This window comes from Pelobates fuscus, chromosome 5 (genome assembly GCF_036172605.1).
Source record: "Pelobates fuscus isolate aPelFus1 chromosome 5, aPelFus1.pri, whole genome shotgun sequence".
NCBI lineage: Eukaryota > Metazoa > Chordata > Amphibia > Anura > Pelobatidae > Pelobates > Pelobates fuscus.
Genome location: NC_086321.1, coordinates 343,333,730 through 343,355,351, shown reverse-complemented (window position 1 = coordinate 343,355,351; position 21,622 = coordinate 343,333,730). Strand labels below are relative to the sequence as shown.

At 34.7% G+C, this 21,622-nt stretch overlaps 1 protein-coding gene across 1 annotated transcript; it reads right to left on the bottom strand.

The window, feature by feature from the left end:
• Positions 1 to 278: 278 nt before the first annotated feature.
• Positions 279 to 18,939, bottom strand: LPL (lipoprotein lipase). Its single transcript, XM_063455811.1, has 10 exons — positions 18,698 to 18,939; positions 12,661 to 12,836; positions 10,926 to 11,105; positions 9,412 to 9,523; positions 8,810 to 9,043; positions 7,073 to 7,315; positions 5,021 to 5,141; positions 3,894 to 4,076; positions 3,422 to 3,530; positions 279 to 1,488 (listed from the first exon to the last, which is right to left on the bottom strand). The coding sequence occupies exons 1-10, from the start codon at positions 18,789 to 18,791 to the stop codon at positions 1,483 to 1,485; spliced, it is 1,458 nt and encodes a 485-aa protein (XP_063311881.1). The 5' UTR covers positions 18,792 to 18,939; the 3' UTR covers positions 279 to 1,482.
• Positions 18,940 to 21,622: the final 2,683 nt, after the last annotated feature.

Genomic DNA, 21,622 nt, shown 5'->3' with positions numbered 1-21,622 from the left:
ATTACATCAAAGTTTCAGTCTATAAGAGACTGTCATCAGAAAAATGATGAAATTATGAAAGTCTTTTATATACTGAAATGTTGATATAGTATGACTGTATTCAGAAGAGACATTTGAATTTGGTTGAAAAGTCCAGTAAAAAAGCTCTCCTTCGTGTCCATTGTTTACCCAAGGTTGGAGATTTCTCCTTGGCAAGTACTTGTGACAGGCGTGTGCAGAGCCTTGGATTACATATTTTAAAAAAAATATAGATATATAAAAAAAAAAAACTAAATGTTCAAATATTTTTTTTAAATATTGGATCATTTTAAGTTTTTCCAAAAATATTAAATTGTAGCCTGTGCTTATAACTGTAGGAAATTGACAAAGGAATTCCAAAATGCGTAACTGTAAAAAAATCCCTATTCCGCTATTTGTGCCTAAAAAATTCAATTCTTCTATGAATTCTTCACTGTAATGAATAAGCTACTTACTGTACGATAAAATGGCCAAGCTGTGTAGGTAACAAACATTTATATTTACAAATACAATCAAGCTTTTAGGTGCATTGTAGTTTATAATTGTAGTTATGTTTTTTGTTTTTCTTAAACAAACCAAACTTTGCATAACCCCTTAAGGGCACGTGACGGAATTTTTCGGTCATGATTGCCTTTTATTTCTGAAGTTCTGTCTTAAAGGGGATAAGATTAGTTTTTTTGTTGACTGCATTTTTTATGGGAGAATAAAACTGTTCTAATAATTGGGGACACTTTGCAGAATAAGATATTGTTTCAGTGCCCAGGCATCACAACAGATATTGCTCTAAAAATAGTTACTTAGTACTGTGTTGTTTCAAGTCATCATTTAAAAAAATTCAATCAATGTTGAACTTTAGTGCACGTACGGCTAAATTATGCAACTTTCGGTAATCCATTTTGGCTGTATAATATATTCACAACATATTTACAATCCACAGCATTCGGCTCCTTTCGCAATTATAGATTTTGTTTTAAAACACACTCTGAGTTGTTATTTATCAATTTTCTCAGTTATTTAACTTTGTACCAATCCCTGTAACTATAAATAAACATCTTTAAAGATGCAATCATTCATTCAACATAACATAACTGAGAAAACACATTATAAAACATATATAAAAGAAACCAGAGGCACTCAAAACAGAATATTCAGTGTGGGGAGGGGGTGGGGGAGTTTGCGAGGTATGTGGGTGTACAATCCAGAAAATTGAAAGCCACTTCAATCTAGCAGCACTCCCGCACTCCACATTCTCAGTAAAGAGAGAGCGATAAAATCTAACTTATGTAACATTTTCTCTCTCTACCTCTAAATACATATAATATAGTCTTTCTTAATAATAGCTATATATAGTAACTATTTTAAATGCCGTGTGCCGTGTATGCAGTTCCAGTTCTGAATAACGCTTTTCTTTTTCTCGACACCTTCAATGTTATTGACTAACGTCAATAGGAGTGCACAATAATTTCACATCTGCAAAAAGGAAAACACAAAATCACATATGGTGTGTTTGAATTAATTAGCTATCACAACATGATTTGTTTGTGTTGTCTGCTCATTTTATCTTTCATTCTTGTTAGTTTGTGAAAACATGACAAGTGAATTTCGAAACCTGGCCAAAAGAGTTACATCTGGAGAAACTACTGAATGGGATAACTTTTTAGGTTATATACTGTGGGTTAGAATTTGCAATTTCTATTGTCAATTTTTTAATTGCTCATGTTAACGAAAAAAAAAGAAACAAACAATGAGGTATATTAAAGGGACACTATAGTCACCTGAACAACTTTAGCTTAATGAAGCAGTTTTGGTGTATAGAACATGCCCCTGCCGCCTCACTGCTCAATCCTCTGCCATTTAGGAGTTAAATCCCTTTGTTTATGAACCCTAGTCACACCTCCCTGCATGTGATTTGCACAGCCTTCCATAAACACTTCCTGTAAAGAGAGCCCTATTTAGGCTTTTTTTTATTGCAAGTTCTTTTTAATTAACATTTTCTTATCCCCTGCTATGTTAATAGCTTGCTAGACCCTGCAAGAGCCTCCTGTATGTGATTAAAGTTAAATTTAGAGATTGAGATACAATTATTTAAGGTAAATTACATCTGTTTGAAAGTGAAACCAGTTTTTTTTTCATGCAGGCTCTGCCAATCATAGTCAGGGGAGGTGTGGCTAGGGCTGCATAAACAGAAACAAAGTGATTTAACTCCTAAATGACAGTGAATTGAGCAGTGAAATTGCAGGGGAATGATCTACACACTAAAACTGCTTTATTTAGCTAAAGTAATTTAGGTGACTATAGTGTTCCTTTAAGCTAAGTGTTCAAAACTAATAGTTAAATAGCATCATTGTATTTATTAAAGAGTTCTAAAAGTTTCAAATACCCCACTTTGTGCATCTCTATTTATTTGGTTTACTGTATGACTACTGAGAAAAAGGGAGAAATTACAAGGGCGAGTTAAAAGATTTAGGGAGATTTATTAAAGTGTTCGCTTCTAAAAAGTGTTGCAAAATTTTAAAGGTAGAGCAGTCAGCAATGTAGCGGACCTGTTGGATACACCAATTTCCTTGGTGATTGCCCTACTTTTAATACTTAAGCCACTTTTTTAGAACACTTAGATAGCTTGTCCCAAATGTGATAGCTCAACACACATTATAGGAAGACTCCAAACACGTAACTCATGTTATCTCACTGAAGTGCATTATGTGTAAAGAGTGTGTCCGCTTTTTTCATTTTACAAAAAGTGCAGATATCAATAGAAATTAACACGTTTGTAAATGGATCTTGCTACACCCTCTCGCTGTCAATCAGAAAGCAGGTCCTGTAACTTCCTGATTTGGTTAGCTCAGTGGAGCTAAACTCTAGAGGCAGACACCTGCCTTGCAAAGAAGGCTGGGATTGGACAGTCACATAAAGTCTAGGTGGGGTTAGAAGGAAAGGGCTTGCAAATGCTGCAGACAAGAGAACTGCAGCTTTTGCAATCTGCTATTAGATATACACACACAATTGTATTTTATTTGGACAGTGGATGGTCCATTTAAGAAAATGAGATCTACAGCATGGCTGAATGAAAGGCAAGATGGGAGCTGAGAATGGACTAATAAATAACTAGGATACATAGCAGAACTTATTAAAAACCTTTGAGCTACAAAGTTCAATGAGGCCGTTCATTGAATTTAATTTGAGAAAACAAAAAGGAACAAGTAGTCACTTGAAATGCATTTTTATAGATATGTAACATGCACATCCTATATTATAATGGCATTTTGTTAGTTTTTGATTATGTTTTTTATTTTGACTTCAGAAATTGTACAAGTACGTTTGACGTATCCCTCTTTTTTTGTTAATTGTATCTCTTCCGAAAATTTGTGTTTTCAGTTAAACAGTTAATAAACATTACACTTACCAAAGCTTTTTTCTTTGTAAAGGAGTGCTGATTGCATTTGACAAACTCTACAGAGTTTTTGCCCCTTATCAGAGAGGCATGGTTGCCCTCCTTGGAACAGAAAATTAACCTGAAAACATATATGAATATCAACATTTACAAATACTTCTCCAAACTGAACTTTGTTAATCTTACAAGATAGCTTTTGTAGAACAAAATAAATAAATACAGATGTATTCGAGTAAAATGAGAATGAAATAAAACGTAGCTAAGAGAATTAGATGCTATTAACTGATCACGTGATATGTGTTTGGCAATTTAATTTAGGAGTACCATTGATATTTTTTTTAATTCACTGCATATATCTTGAAATGATACATAAAAATAAATTGTGCAATAAAATATCAGATGGTATAAACTATACAATATGAATTTATTTTAGTATATGGCATTTACGGCAATATGGCAATATGATAGATGTAAAATAACTTACTTTTTCTGATATTCTCCTGATTTTACACGGATTTTTCTAATATTGTATGAATAGGTAGTGAACCAATTTGACCAGCTAAAATAGGAGTCTTTTTCCCATTTTATTTTCAACATCAGAAGTTCTCCTATATCTTGTTCAATGTAAACTAAAAATGAAAAGGTTTTGTTGGTAGAAATCTCAGGCCTAGAGAAATAAGATAAAAGATAAAACACAAAATTAGTCTTTATAGTAGGCAAATAATTAGCAGTGTGTCATAATAACATGTTGCTTGCTATAGCCCCTCCTCGCCACATTCAAATATAAATATCTTCAGGACAAGCAAATCTTATCATATCATGATGGTCATTCTTTTAAATTGTCATGAAAGGTTTAATGGCAGAGATACTGCTGGTTTAGTCTCAACAGAGCAGGGAAATGACAATAATAAACGTCATTCTTAGGACAAATCAGAAGATGATATTGCCATGAATAAGTGGGGATGCCATTTCAACTTGACCTATTTTTTTTCAAATGCATAATAGCACCTTTATGTAAGTTGTTTGCTGCTTAACCTATGGATATCAACATCAACATATTTAAATGTTGCCATTGTACAGAACACTGGGGAGATCTCACTTGGAGTATTGTACGCAGTACTGGAGACCGTATCTCCAGAAGGATATTGATACCTTAGAGAGAGTTCAAAGAAGAGCTACTAAACTGGTTCATGGATTGCAGGATAAAACTTACCAGGAAAGGTTTAAGGATCTTAACATGTATAGCTTGGAGGAAAGACGAGACAGGGGGGATATGATAGAAACATTTAAATACATAAAGGGAAACAACACAGTAAAGGAGGAGACTAGATTTAAAAGAAGAAAAACTTAACTGTAGTGGTTATGGTGTCTATAGTGATCATTAAACAATCAGTCTCACATTAAGATCGATATCAAACAGTGGCTATCAAACTACATAAGACTTTTAAAAAAAATAGTTTTCAAAACCTTTATACTTCACAACATGAGTCTTCTAATTATATTGCACCAGAGAATATCCCTAACATAGCTAGTGATGCATTCTGTTTAAAAAACATTTTTATTAATAATGTAAAAGTCACTGACAGGTCACCTTGCTTAATAGACACTTACAATGCGATTGCGATGTTCTCACTTTCTCCTTTTGTTCCATACAAAGAAATCAGCAAGGGTTGGTTGGTGACCGTTAAGTCCTTTTGTCCAGAGAAATGTACTTTAACTTGATAGTGAAATACTGGAAAGAAACAGAGAAGAGAGCAGCATCTGTTATATTTGTATCTTATTTCCAAGATTTCATGGCATCAACTGTTGTCATGTTGCCAAAAATGTTCCTCTTATGGGACCCCACCAGGCTCTAAGGTTCCCTGATGGTCTGGTGACGCACTTCCAACTGCAGAAGTCAGAAGCCGGGGTGGTCAACATTCATTGGCTGAGTGCAACAGCTGACCTCTCTCAAAAAGTTGCCCAGAATTGACAATAGCTAACCCGGAATGCTAGTTCTGGGCTGGCTGATGATAACCCTATGATGATGACAACCCTGTAATGCTACTGGAAGTGACAGAGAGGTTAATGCACATACAGACTCCAGGTACCACAATTACTTCAAATCACTGAAGTGGTCATAGGGCTTAAAGTAACCCTTTAATATTTATTTTGGAGGATAAACTGAAATAAGATTTTGTCTTTTTTTTATTTTTCCTTCAAGAACTTTGACATACTCTGTCTCTACACTGTCACCCAGTACAGAAATAAAGATGTTATGGCATGCTTCAACAAACACAACAAAACCATAAATATTTAGCTAATGCTTTGAAACATGAAAAATTGATAATTATTCTTAAAGTAGTTTTTTGTCTTTCCATAATGTAACTTTTCTTATTTCAATAGATATGCCTACTTTTTAAATATCAATGTAGATAACATATTTTAATCCATTGATAAAAGCTATTTTCTATTATGAGTACAGCAGTATATCACGCATGAACGCATGAGTTCTTAGAAGTTCAAAGCGCTGATTAGAGGGAACAAACTGTGCAATTAAATTCCATCAGCTGTCTCTGGAAAATATTTCTCAGAGTTGTGAGGTCTATTAGAGATTTAGTGAGTTATCGAATTGCTGACTCCAGACCAAAATAGATTTAGAAAAAATGTAAAAAAAAAAAAAAATGCAAGTTGGAGATTATTTTCCAATTCAACTGTTTTGTACTAATTCAGCATTCAGTTGGAAAATATGCAACTTTTTTTGATACGTTTATTGTATGAACATAAAAATCAAAACCCCCTACTGTATATATAAATTTATTGGAATATTTTTTTGTTCATTTTTTACATTTTATTTAGCAAGGATTATATTTGAATTACTGTAATATAAGAAGTTTAATCGTTAAACGGAATGCTTTTTAATAATTTTAACAAAATGGCACATGCCTTCAATTTAAAGAGTAAAACATTCAATACCGATATTGCCGTGCAAAATTTTTCAATAAATATGTTAATAGAATCCTAGGTATATCTAAGTTTCAGATTATATCCTAACACTAACATCACCCATTTCTAAACTACGTCAATGTTGTTGAGTCAATGCTTTAATGCACTGTTTATGGTGCCAAAATGCTGTGTACCCCATCATGATGACTCGAGCATTGTGGGTATTTTTACGATGCTTGCAGTCCACTTATAAGATAAAAAGAAACCTCCGGGCAAAAGTCCAACTTCATGTATATATTCCGCAGTCGGGCAGAAATTATATAGAAGTAAAATTGTATTTCCTACCATGGACTTTATAATTTGATTACTTGTGAATACATGCCCGCTTTAAATATGGTAAATTGAACCAGAGAGAGCATCGTTCTCTAACGTGGGTCTAAATTGTGAGAGTAATATAACATTAAAAGTAATTGATTAATGATAAAATAATGTTATCAGCAAAACTGTATAGAATTCATGTTGTTATTCAAATGGTAACATCAAATAGTAACATCATTATCGTCATCGACACGTGGCCAAAATAACAACTGATATCTTCTTATTTGAAATGTATAAAAATTCCCACTAAAAGAAAATGAATCAAACATAATATGGCAAATACATTTCCCGTACCCTGCTCAGTCTATCTAGCCCTTTGCTGAAGTAGGGCTTTGATAATGTGTATTTCAATTTTCATACCTTTGAAAGGCATCTGCGCTCTTGTTTTCAAAAACATCTTGCTGGACCTCTTTCCCCGTACTTTGTTCACCTTATATCCCAATGTGTTACAGCGATTCTTTCTGCAGCTCAAACATAGTCCCTTATCGAAGGCCTCCTTTGAATTGCATCGGTAGGCCATGCTTGACTTCTCTTCGTACAGAAGAGAGTCGATAAACAGGTGAATGGAACGTTCATGGGAACATTTGACAAGTTGGTCCATATCTGCAAAGTATAAAATGCAGGATAAGTATATATACTGTTTTGGAAAGAGAATACATTATTTTATTATGCAATATTGTTATCGGTATAACTTTGTAATACTAGATTTATGGACAGTACTTAGATCTTGGCCTTGTTTAGCCAGCAGGATGTATTAGAAATACTATGCTTTATTGGGTCACAAGATATTTTATTAGGTGAGAAAGTAAATCATAAATAAATCAAAATAACATCCAAAAGGCAAATGTTCACCTTGTATGCCATCAACTATTTATTTGTTCCTGATAGAAAAGGATTATTGATCTACCAGAGATTCTTTTGGATGTCTAGTGACACGCTTCATCTTAGGCTCCAATCTGGATAAGGAGAGGTAGACTATGGGGGTGTAGAAGAAGGGTGAGAAACAGCACGGGAGCAAAGATATAGTAAATATATAGGTATACAGCTGTACCCTAAAACAAATAGAAATAAAACGTAGTGTAATAAATTAACAGTTGGAGGGCAAAACAAGATTGCACTCACAAAATTTATGATTTTATAGCGTGCAAAGGGTTCCTCCCCCAAAATATGGGGGGGGGAGGGGGTCGTCAATTTCCCTCCAAACTTCTCAACTTCACTTGTTGCAAGAGCTCTCCAGCTGGTTAAAACAAGGGACTCCAGTAAAATGTATATTTAACAAAAAATGCCTTTTTAAAACAAATCCAATAAGGCTACAGCTGTATCCCTATATATTTTGTGTATAAGATTAGGTAAAGGGGGACCGTTTGAGTAGGCCGATTGTGCAGTGGTGGCTTGTCCATAGGGGCAACTGGGGCAGTGCCCCACCAGTTTGTATGTAGGTGAAAAAAAGAGTTACATTTTGAGGGAGGAGTTTGGCACCATACCATCTTAAAATTTCACCAGCCGCCACTGCCCTTGGGGTAGCTGGTATTTATCATCACACACCAGTTAAGTATTTTCATATTAGTGGTGGACTTAAGTTGATTTAATTTTTTTGTCAAAGGAGCAAAGATAAAGGGAAATAGAGCTTTATGGGCTACTTGACTTCTCTTCATTGCTTTGCAACACAAAATGAAAAGTTAATAAACAATATTGGATTGAAATCTTTTGAAACTAAATATCTAAAGCTTAAATAAGTCTTGAAACTTTTATAATTCAGATGATTAATTTCATGTAAGTAACACAATTTAGCAGATTGATATAAAAAAATATTATGTTAGGAATATATATATTTTATTTATCTTTTACATCCCTTTTATGATTCTTTGTATGCTTTGGAGATAGTTTAGAATAGAGTAAACTAAAATATTTTAATTATTTCTACTACTGTCCACATACTGACTTGGAATTGCTCGGGTGAGTGTATCCCTTTATTTTTTATGTATGCAGGTAGAACGTGAGACTTGAGTAGATTTTTATGGCACAATGGTGATTTTCACAAACTTAGTGAGATGCATTATTGAACTAAATATATCAAGATATGTCTGCTTAAATTACCTGCAAATCCCTTTTCTGCAATAAGACGTAGTGCCTCCCCAATATTGCAGCCTGGCTGAAAGCTTCCTCCATTTGGATAGATATCAATATGCCCCACTGGCTTTTGAATCCCTATACTGCGATCAGGAGATCCCCTTGTATAAGTGTGTAGAACATCAACAAATTCCGCATCATCGGGAGACAGAGTTACATCATTTTCAGCATACTCAAAGGTAGGTCCAGCAGGATCCAAACCTGCAAGGAAAAATAATGCATAATAGAAAATATTGTATTTAGGGCACAATTCTACCCAATGTATTATCATCAACAGGCACCTAAAGAATGGGCATCAGCTTAAGAGCTACAACCCTCGGACTTTATTGTAGAACAAAATGTGCAATGATCCCGCATCCTATAATACAATTAAAGAGACTTTTATTACAACTACCACCAAAAGGTGAATTGCCAACATTTCAGTCCTTGACAAATACTTTACAAAAGCCCAAAGAGGTGACCCGATATCAAGTCACCGTTAGTGGTGGCTGTAATTAAAGTGAAACTATAGTGCTAGGAAAAAAAGAACATTTTTAAAGCCTTGTTAAAAAAAAGTTCAAAAATCTTACCTGTTATTCTGTTCACTTTTTTATTTGTAAGACTTCCAGCAACTCCTGCTGCATGTGCACCAAGGCTGTATCCCAAAATATGAATGTTGTCTACTGGATAATTGAACTTTTCCTGTGAACAAAACATAGAAATGTATTTTTATTATTTCCCGTATAAACGGGACCATACCCAAAAAAACATTGTAAGGGATTAAAAAGACATTGCTTATTAAACATAGTTATTCTCTAAACTTTTAATTGTATAAAACAGAAATCCAAATCTCAGTAAACATTAATATCCTCTTGCTATCCTACTCTTCCATAATTTTCTTCCAGTGAAGAAAATTGTGTAACTGGAGAAAAAGCTTTTGATAATTTGTTAAAAACTGGACAACAGTTTTACCCAACAAAGGGGAAAATTATGAAAATTCCCTGGAATTAAAGTCAGGACTGCAGTGATGAAACTGGTAGGTGAAAAGCCTGTGAAAATGCTCCTCTCTCAATCAAAGTCTATCTAAAATCCTACCAAACCTGGCTGACATAGGTGAGTGTTTAGCGGGATAAACTGTATTCTATAAGAAAGTGTTTGTTCCTGAAGAGATTCCAGCAATTGGTCTTGAATGTACTTATAAATACATTACATTCTCATGCAACATAAAAAAAAAAACATTGTGGGAAGGAGGAATAAAAGGGGGGGGGAAAGTAAAAGTGTAGAAAATATAAATTTCTCTTAATAGTAGCTCATGGAAATCAGAGGGCATTTTTAAAAGCCGCGAAAGCAGAAAACATGCATGGGTGAGGCTGGGTGGGGAAGGATGGAATGAAATTCTAAGGAACATGGGTGTATTATGTTATTTGGCCACAAACGTTTCCTAGGCAGAATATGTCAGATTATCTGTTTAGAAACAGTGGGGTTTAAATGATTTTTATTCTTTTCTCGTGAGAGTGTAGTGTACACAAAGCAAGGTCAGGTTGTTACCTAAAATCAGTGTTACGTAGTATGTACTTTGATATTATACTCATCGTGATTTTCTCACGCATGTGACTTTTCACATTATTGTGCACCTATTCATTAAATGTACTTGCTCTATCAATTACAATTTTCACATCAATAATACAATTAAATGCCATTTTATATCATTCGTTAGTCTAGGACAGGGGTAGGCAACCTTCGGCTCTACAGATGTTGTGGACTACATCTCCCTTGATGCTTTGCCAGCAATATGGCTGTAAAAGCATTATGGGAGATGTAGTCCAAAACATCTGTAGAGCCGAAGGTTGCCTACCCCTGGTCTAGGACTATTTATTTAAGTTCTTTCTCTAAGTTGTTTAACCTCTTAAGGACCAAACTTCTGGAATAAAAGGGAATCATGACATGTCACACATGGCATGTGTCCTTAAGGGGTTAAGATCTTAATTAAATTCCTGCCTATGTAAAATATTTATGTTGTGCTAATTTTATACTGATTATTATTTGATTAGTTTCACAATTAATTTGACAGATGACAGACATCATTGCTGTTACATTTACTTACATCGATCCAATCAATGAAAGTCGCTACATCTTGGCCAACAAACTTAGTGTATTCTGCTGAAACCGGATAGTGTTGCTGGGATCGGGCTAGCCAGTCTACAACAACAACATTGGAATAAGGCTCTCTTTTATACAGTGCTCCTACCAGCTTGGGAACCCAGCTCTCATACATGCCCGTCACCTAAAGTAAATAAATATATAAATATTAATTATGATCGGATTTTGTCCGACAATTTACTCAGGCTTTCCTCAAAATTTGTCACCCATAAAGTGATGCAATGAACCAATTAGAACACTTAACTGGCTTTCAAAATGCACAATGCTTCTTGTTACTTGTCGTACAAGTGATTACCATTCATGCTAGCTGCCATACAAATATGGCTTCCGATGGCAGCCATCTTGTTTTCAGCAATACTCCAGGAGTGTTCTTTTGCCCCAAGAACACTGTTATACATGAGGCAATGAATTGGGTTTCTGGGAGTTGCAGTTCAGCAGAATGCAGATAAACAAACTACAATTACCCAGATTTTTTGATGAGTCCATACAGCTTTGTTTATGGAACCAAGCACGCATGATTGAAGCATTTCAAGTAAACATTTTAGACATAGAATATAATTGTTTGTGAGATTATATTACTTTTTCATACTTTTTCATTTATATTAGCTTTTTAAGGCACACCTTATCTCTTTATTTAAAAAAAATCAAAAAGGAACATTTGCTAAAATGATGCACTCTAGCAACAAAACATCCCTGTGAACAATTCCAAACCATATATATTTGTTAATATGCATATTATTCGCAGTTTATGTTCCTGCGCCAAAAGAATATCTAAGAAAAAGAAAATAACCTATCCCTGAGTCCACACCCTGATGGTTCTAAGCAAAAAATGTGCTACACACTAAAATAAATGTATCTTGTATTTACAATATGTTTTATTTATTTTTTTACCATTGCCCTATTCCACAAACCCATGAGCATTATGACTGTATATTTTCAGTAAATATTCTCAAATATGCAAGTCACTAGCAGGTGCCTGAGGGCTCAGTCCACGGAAGTACAATGCTCCTTCTTACTTTTGAAATTGAAAAAGTCATTTAAGGTCAGCACCTGTCATCAATTTTTACAAGCAAGCCCTTACTAATGCGTTGCTAATTACTCATTGGAGAGTATATGAAACAATTTATAGACCTAATGCGACTAAACAAAAAATGACCTCCTTAAGTGGTCCTAAACCAAACCACTGTAGACATCATTATGCTGATTTGCAAATAAGAAAAACTATAAAAATCCTTATATAAAGAAGCAGTCAATCAGCCTTAAGGAATTAAGGACCGTAATAGTAGCCTTCCAAATGGTTTATTATTTTTGGTTAAACGTTTCAAATAATTTTTTTTCTACATTTTTAAATATAAAAAACCTATACTACATGTAAAAAAAAAATATATATCAATTGATTGAAAAATATAAAAAAATATTGCAATATTAAAATATTTTTCAAAGATTGAATCATTTTAAAAGTTTAGCCCAAAATATTAAATAATTTAGAAACGTATGCAATATTATTACATTGAAGCCTAAGTTAAAAAACAAAACAAACAAAAAAAGGCTTATGGAGGTATCGTGCCTATTCTGCAATCAGAAGAAAGGAAACAAAATAGTAAACAATATCACATTTCTCTATTGATAACATATTTTTCAGAAATACCCTCCCACACACAGAGTATCCGCGAACTTACCGTCCAACCATGAATGACAACAAATGTTTTGCTTGTGTGGTTGAAATTGCATTGATTAACAGTGTGTTCTTGTCCGGGTACTAGATAACAATTGTCTTCATCGACTTCCTCAGGAGTTCGAAGGGCAAATTTGCTCTCGATATCATTAAAATCTTTTTTCTTGGCAACAGTAGTTCCTGCAAGCATATTAGATTAGATAAGTAATTGACAGTGATAGAAGATACAATAGATATGCAGTTAAAGTAGAAATGCTGATCATACTATTAAATTCAGCTGCCAAAAGCTGTTTGTACCATAAACACTATAAAATGCCGCTACAGCATTTTTAGTGTTTCTGGTACACACAGCTTTTGGGTACAGTCTCTAATTATTTTGTCAACCAATTTTTGAGTGATTTAACAATTAGCAGAGTTCTCTTGGTTTCCGAACTGTGCCCCCTCTGTTGCTGTTAACATAATGAAGAAGATATTGTGAAATCATTTAATCTGCTTATCGTTATCATCTAAATTTGGTTAAGCAAATTAAACTCCTCATTATCTATCGAGCATGAGAATTTGGTGCTAGAAAACCTGATTTTGTGTCAAACTGCTCAAAAACGTTTAATGAAAACTTGAGCAAGTGAACCTAATGCTTCTTGAATAATCTTCTGTATAATATGCTATATTGGTGGATATGCTTAGAATGCAATTTTAACATTTAATTATTTAACATTAATTCATTTCAAAGACCACAGTGTCAGTTTAATTATAGATGCTTATACAACAAGATGCATCCTAAAGGGTTGTAGGTGTTTACACTGCATCTGTGCAATATATCTGACCCATGGGACCATCATGGGAAAACGTGAAGGGTTATTCAATGAATTCTAAACACATTTTTTTTTTTGGTAAATTATACAATTTTCCAGATCCTATATTTCCCCCTCAGTTTTGCCACTTGGATTTTATTAACAACAATTTGTTGAGAGTTTGGTGAATAACCCTGCAAGTAATTAATTGAAACATAGTCCCCAGACATAAATGGCATTAATCAAAGGACGCTGATTCAGCAGTTCTAAAACTTTTTTAACAGACTTTATGCTAGATAGAAATGGGTTCTCTTTTCACCAGTAAAGTCCACACTGAATTTGGAACAAGGTAGATATGACAAGAGATTAATGCACGTTAGACCGACGTAGTTCAAGTATTCCATGAAATTTTTTTGTCTAAAATTGCAATTTTCCTGTTACTTTTCTGTCTCATTCATTTTTGACACAAGCAACAAAATGTCCTTGAATGGTTATACAACCATGGGAAGATAAACTTTAACTACAATACGGCAATATTTGAGTATGGGGTGGGAACTAGGCAAATGGACCCTTCTATTATGTCATTCTACGAATGGTTGGTTATATGCTGAGAATGTGGAATTTAATATAAGTTTATAACCACATTGGCTTCCTGCGACCTCCTCTAATGCCTGAGCTAAGCAGTTTGGGGCCTATAAAGATCCACTTAGTAATTCTCTTCTTCTCTTAACTCATGTGCCAGGGATCTTATGCTGAGACCTGGAGCAGCCTCTGCTCTGTAAACAATATTCAAATGGCCGGGGGATTGCAAACATTCCATCACATTCCTTCATCCATTTACAGATGCAGTCAAAGAGAAAAAAATTGGGATAATGCGATTGGCTGGGATGTTACAGCCAATCACATCAGTTCCTCCAGTGATGCCAGCATGCCATTCAAAGTCAAATATGTACAAAAATACAAACGTGTTTTCCTGACACTATAGTGCTGGTGTGGCTGTTTAGGTCCCTGGTGGGAAACACTGTTTACCGTTTTCAGCGTTTACATTAAAAAGCCTGCAGGGACAGACTATAGACACCAGAACAACTAAATTAAGCTGTAGTTGTTCTAGTGACTATAGTGTCCCTTTAAATAGTAAGTTTGGTTTCTAGCTGTAGCTTTGTGAACAGTAAACTTCCTAAGCATTAACCCCTTAAAGACCAAACTTCTGGAATAAAAGGGAATCATGACATGTTACACATGTCATGTGTCCTTAAGGGGTTAAAGAACCAGTCAGCATTTTATTCTAGCCCTGACCAAGTCAAGCATTGTTAGTCAGCTTAATAGGTGAAAGTGCAACTGGATTAACTGTATCAAAAGGTGACATGCAGATATTTCTCTAAATCCGTAATTTCACCTGTGTGACACGACAAGATTCAATCTTTTTTTCAACTGCTATTTTTTTATCATGTAAATTTTGGCCAGCCTACAGATTTTAATATACTCTGATCCACCGATTAAATTACTAGTAGTTTAGTATAAAAGAGTTGGTATAAATCAGTATACTGGGAGTACACAGAGTATACAACGTTAGTATATGAAGGAGACTCTACAAATATACTCACAAAAAAATATAAATCAGTACATTACAAAATGAGTGCATGCTTAAAACAGTAATTCTTATACGATATCATTCGTATATATAATAATTAAAGTATTTGACAACCTACAATAACAGTAAAAATCAGAATTCTACCTTGAAAGAAATCTTTGGATTTTTTTTTAAATTTAATAACATTTTTATCCAGCCATTTATTACTTGCAGTGAGCTGCAACTGCAAGACGGTATGGCTATATCTCAAATATAGGAATTTCCCCCGCATTTAATTTGGCGGTATCATTTTACACCAACGCCACTTTCCAAGAACTCCTAGTTACTTTAGCCGAGAGCGAAACAGTTCAGAGAATTAAGCAATGTTGACATTGTCTTAGAATTGGCAAGTGAAGCCGGTGGAGACTGGAAATATTAGCTTAGAAAACAAAAGGGCTTGAGCGGAATGATTCCTGATGCAGATCCTGACAACATAACATAAACACAACAAATTGTACAATGTGCAACAGAGCATCTGTTATAATCCAACAATGGATTTCAGAACACAATGCAGGAAGGGAATCCCTAATCTGACTCTGCTATGACAAATAGCTGGAGAAAGCTGTATATATTAAGTTCTCAAAGGGACCAGATGACAGCCATTAAACTGTCAACTGGTCGTTGTGGGAGCATAATATACTGTTTATTATTTCAAGAATTCATTTCTAATCTGCTTAACTAGCTACTCTGTATACTGTTTCTGTCTAGACTCTAGTGCATTGCATTAGTAGCACAATTAGTTTTATTATTATTTGTATTTATATAGCGTTAACTAATTCCGCTGTGCTTTACAATATTATGAAGGGGGGGGGGGGGGAGTGAATTGTGTTTATTTTTATTTTGCAAGTCAATTGCAAATTACAGCAAACAAATCGTCACATTACAAAAAATATCCACCTGAAATGAACTGAATATGTTTCTTAATGCAACTATTTTGTCCTAAATGTTAATCAAGGTCAATTTCAAATCCCCCTTACTCACGCAAATGTATGTCCCGTTCCCACAACACCCTTTATGTTCTAAATGAATTATTATTAACTATTAGAATCTGTGTTTATATAGTGCCATCTTATTCTGAAATATATCTTATTATATATTATAAAAAGGGGAAATTTTATTGCAAAGTGTTACAGGAACAATAGGTTGATGAGGACCTTGTTCAAAGAGCTTACAATCTAAGGTTAAAAAAAAAATGTTTCTGAAAAAGATTTTGCTCACATTCGAAAATCCCAGAAATAAACAGGATAGCCTAATTGCTAGGTTTTGAGCCGGATTGCCTAAACAGTGCTATACGATGTAGTATAACCTATGTGACATTGTTAAAGTCTCTTACCTAGGCTGATTTGCAATATGTCTAGCTGTCACGGTTAGACACGGCTGGCTGAGTGTTATGAGAATGGAAGGTCACAAAGATCTAGCACAGGCTTCCCCAAACTCCAGCCCTCCTGATGTTGCTGAACTACAACTCCCATGATTCTATGAATGAAATAGATAGGCTGAGAATCATGGGAGTTGTAGTCCAGCAACATCTCGAGGGCCGGAGTTTGGGGAAGCATAATCTAGCATGTCAACCATTACTCTAAATATATTCTGTAACTCATTTTATTGTAATATTTGGTTTTAATTGTTTTATTAAGATGGCTACTGGCGAAGATGTTTTAGTCCAATACCTTGCTTTTTACTATTACATTTACCCTAAATTCCGTGTTCTGTCAATGGAGTTGTATTTGGCAATAATTGACTGAGTTCTACACTTTAGCTCAGTTTGCCAACGTAGAGAAAATACAAAATAGTCTCCAAGGCTTCTAGGTCTGGGAAAGTGTCCAAGCAGAACAAGTGAGCAATGGGCTGGATATGTCACAATTGCTATGAGCCAAGAGCTTTTTGAAATTCCTGGACTAGCCCTCTCATGCTGTGTTTTCATTCAGCCAATCAGAGAGTCAGAAAAGGGGGTGGGTGAGCTAGGTGGAGTCTGAATGACCTTCAGTCAAGATAAAAAGTTTTCAAACTGCTGAGCTGTGTAGGGGTTACTAGCGGGCACATTCAGAACCTTCTTTCACATTATTATTATTATTATTATTTTTTCCGGGTTCCACAGTAGACCACTGTGTGTCCTCTAAAGCCAGCATTTCAGTCATAATAAACCGGATTACAAGCTTGAAAAAAATTAGCAGGTTCCCCCAGCACTTGAGCTTATGTCTTCTTTTTAATTGTAAAAAAATTAAATATATATATATATATATATATATATATATATATATATATATAAAATGTTTATATATACATCATGCATATATTCACATTGTGGTTTTATATATATATCATTTGAACATATTCTGTATGTTACAAAATGTTGGAATTATTCACTAAACAGTGAATTGTAAAGCAAATTTTCAAACTTATCGGCAAAATAGAGAATATAAGAAAGTGTCCATTATGCACATTTTGACCTTCATTTTATAAATTTATTTTTAATTCTTTACAAGTCACTATTTAGTTTGTAAGCCCCTGTCTGTGAAACTGTAAAATCCGTCAAAATATCGACTTCAGAATTAAAGTATATCTATCTACAGTGTGATTAATTGTGCGTGCACACACACACACACATACACACACACAAACAAGCACAAACATGTACAGAAGATGCTTCACAACAGCAGTAACAGAGATATAGCAGGAAGTATTATGAGCACTTAATGCTCCTGAAACGGTGCAGGACAAGGGCAAAGTTATTAAAAAAAAAAAAAAATATATATATATATATATATATATATATATTTTTATAAAATAAATTAAAAATAAATAAAACTCAATTCTTGGCAATATGATTTAACTTTTTTTTCCTAATGAATGTATGTATGAATGAAATATGTACAATTAAAAGAATATAGAAATAATCTGGAAAAAAAAAACGTGTCTCTAAAGATTTCTTTATCTACAGCTATTCTGGACTGTTTTTGGTAATCACCACAAATCACTGTTAGGCGAATAACGCCCTTGAATTTTATTTGTCCACGTTCTCCGGCTGTAAAAGTATATTTACACAGCAGTAAAATAGAAGTCATAGTTAATTTAGTAATTTCCCTTTCCTTAAAGAGACAAGGATTTTTCGAATACTACTATGTGCGACTTAAATGGAAGTTGCTATTTGTTGCAATGTCTCTTTAAAATAAACCAGAACATTACTCCCAGACACTGACTCATATATCTTGATTATCTGTTATCAAAAGCCGTTACAAACTTTTCAATGGAATTTGCATCTGTTATACAGATTGTGCTGTTACAACTTCTGGTTTCAAATTTACAGAAAGTATCATGTAGAACTGATTATCATACATTCTCAGCTAAATCTAGCTAACACACAAGCAAAGGGAGCTTACAGTCAAATTCTACAGTTGTTTGTAAACAATAGCATGCGTCAAGCATAGTTTTGTCTGTTTTGTTTTTTGTTGTTGTTGTTTTTCCAGAAACTTTTTATACTCGTGAGATCTAACTACAGCTTTTACAAATCAGAAAAAAATAAAAAATATATAAAAAATTACATTTGATTTTACACTCTAAAACACATAGAAAATTCTGTTCGGAATATTCCGCAGACGTTCTAGAATGTCTAAACTTACTTGTAGTGGGCAGTTCAGTGGTTGCAAAGATTCCACAGAAAGTAGTAAGGCAGATCATCCATATAAACAAATGAAAAATATCCACACTTCTCATGTTTTTTTTTCTCAACTTCTTGATTTGAATGACAATGATGGTATCCTTGTAAAGTAAAATTTATGAGCCCACGCTTTCAATAAACTTTGATTAATGCTTCTTGTGTAATGAATGGACGTTCCCCCCTCTGGCAGGCGTCAGATTGTGCTCTCAGCAGTTGCAAGACTGCTTTATGTTATGTTGCTGAGATATGCAAATTACTACCTTCCCACAAGAGGAGGTTCTCATATTTTTATTAGCACACAATAGGGTCATACATATAAGGTTATTCAGTAAACTCTGAATTACAGCAAATTGAATAGTTAAGCTTTGACTGTAGCTCAGAAAAAGTTGATTCTACAAATCAAAAATATTTGCCGTAGATTTTACCGTACAGATTTTAATCAACTGGAGTTTACTGAATAACCCAAAATTATATTTACTTATAATTTGTATTTTGGCTTTCAATTCACTACAATGTGGTGTTTAGTAAAAATTACTAGGGATAATGACAGACACTAATAGTACACATTTGCCATTTGCCAGTCGTTTTAACAAAGCCGTTTTTCTGGCACTATAGATTTCTAAGGTGCCCCCCTCCCTTGCACCCCCATTCTGTGGCTCTGAAGGTGTTAAAACTTCCTCAGTCACTTACCCAAATCCAGCTTCAATGTCCCTTGGCGCTGGGTCAGTCTCTGCCCACGCTCTGACGCCGGAGGGGGAGACCTAATGCACATGCGCGGCAACTGCCGCCCTCGCATTAGGATTTCCCCATAGAAAAGCATTAATCAATGCTTTCCTATGGGGAAACATCTGACGCTGGAGGTCCTCATGCAGGCGATGAGGACGTCCTACGTCAGATAACAGACCAAAGGTCTGTTTGGATTCCGGAAGCCCTCTAGTGACTGGGGGCAGACTTAGAGCTTTGCAGTTCTTTAGAACTAGCACTAAGTGCAAAAGGGACACAGCATCCAGACCACTTCAATGAGCTGAAGTGGTCTGGGTGCCTACAGTGTCCCTTTAAACATTCAGATCGATCGTTCATTCTGGCATGGTGCCGACATTTCCTGGAAGTGTAAGATATCATTTTATTTAATTATTGACAGAAGGACAATAAAGGATATGTTACTAGAGTTCAGTTCAAAACTTAGTAGTTTTCCTGAATCATTGTTAAGCAACTAAGACATAGCTCCAATTGCAGTAATGAATGACAGTGTAAAACTGGTTTGCAATGTTAGAAATAAAATGGAAAATTGAGATCTCTTTCTGTGTGCGTTGTAGACATGTGCTTGGCACACCCTAATACAGGACTGAATTCTGCTCTCAATCCCTATTCACAGTTTGAGTAACTTTGTGTTAGTTTAGGTTAGTGCATTATCTGAAAGATAAAAAAAAATAAAAATTAAAAACTGTTCTATTTCTGTGTACGAGTTAATTCTAGAGCAAATATAACATATTCTATGCCAGATTTTTTTTAAAGTATATTTTCACAGTTTACACCTTAATTCTGCTGTATGTGTCGGTGTGTGTCCTCTTTTTTGTTTGTCTACGTAGGTGTGCGTGTTTTACATCCACATATAACCTAGTTTTATATCCATGAATCTCAATTCTTTCAAACTGTGAGCTATGTAGTATAACAGATAAAACACTGGACTCTGTGTTTAGCGGAAATGATGCTATTTAGAGGGTTTATTTGAGAAAAAAAAATGCAACAAAGTGAAATGAAAACCAAGTTGCAAAATTAGATATATGTGGCTAAATGTTTCCAAATCGGTTTTTTGGGTTTTTTTTTTTTTTTTTTGCAATTTGTTTTTCCCTACAATTTTCAGTTTAGTTACTACAATCTATTGCGTATGGAGGTTTCCCCTTTCTCTACTGAAGTTCATAGCTTATATTAACACGTTCACTAATAAGACAGAGAGCTTCTTACAGAAAATTGATGGGAGAAATGAAGAAAACTGATAGTTTTGTACAAGTACGTTTCAATTAATGGTTCTAAATGACAACTTTATTATCAATACACAGAACAGACCTGTGCAATATTTAAATACCCAAACATCCACTAACAAGCGACGACAGTAACCCCTCAGTACTCTCCCCCTAGCTATATATATTCTGTAGTATATAAGTATAATATTATAGACTTAATATTCTATTATTACTTTCATGCAAGTTGACTTTACATTGAACACTCCCATTTGCTCCAAATTACACTTGAATTAAAGAAAAACAAAAAAAACCATAAATTTTTCTTTTAACTGAGACGACATTATTCAACAAATAATTTTACAGGCACTATAGGGTCTTTAGGTCCCCCCCACACTCATAGTCCCACTTCCGCCGGGATGAAGGGGGAGGAAAGGGTTAATCATTTACTTTTCTCCAGCGCCGGGCTCCCTTGGCACTGGGAAAAACTCCTCCCTCTTCCGACACCAGCGCTGAATCCGCATGCATGGTAAGAGCCGCGCGCGCATTCAATCAGTCCATAGGAAAGCATTTCTCTGAAACTGCTATGTTTACAGCTGCAGGGTTAACCCTAGATGGACCTGGCACCCAGACCACTTCATTGAGCAGAAGTGGTTTGGGTGCCTATAGTGGTCCTTTAACCTCAAAAAGGGGCTGACTATCTATAATATATGTTCAGAAATGAAGACTATCAGCTTCTAAACTAACCTTGAAATATCGATAGCTCCCTATAGAGATGCACAGAGTCAATGCTAGTTACATCCCCCCTCTCATAATATTCTAAAGCGCTACGGAATCTGTTGGCGCTATATAAATGGCAATAATAATAATAATAATAATGCATCCCTATGAGGAGATGCTGATTGGTGCACCGAGGCGTTTTGCCT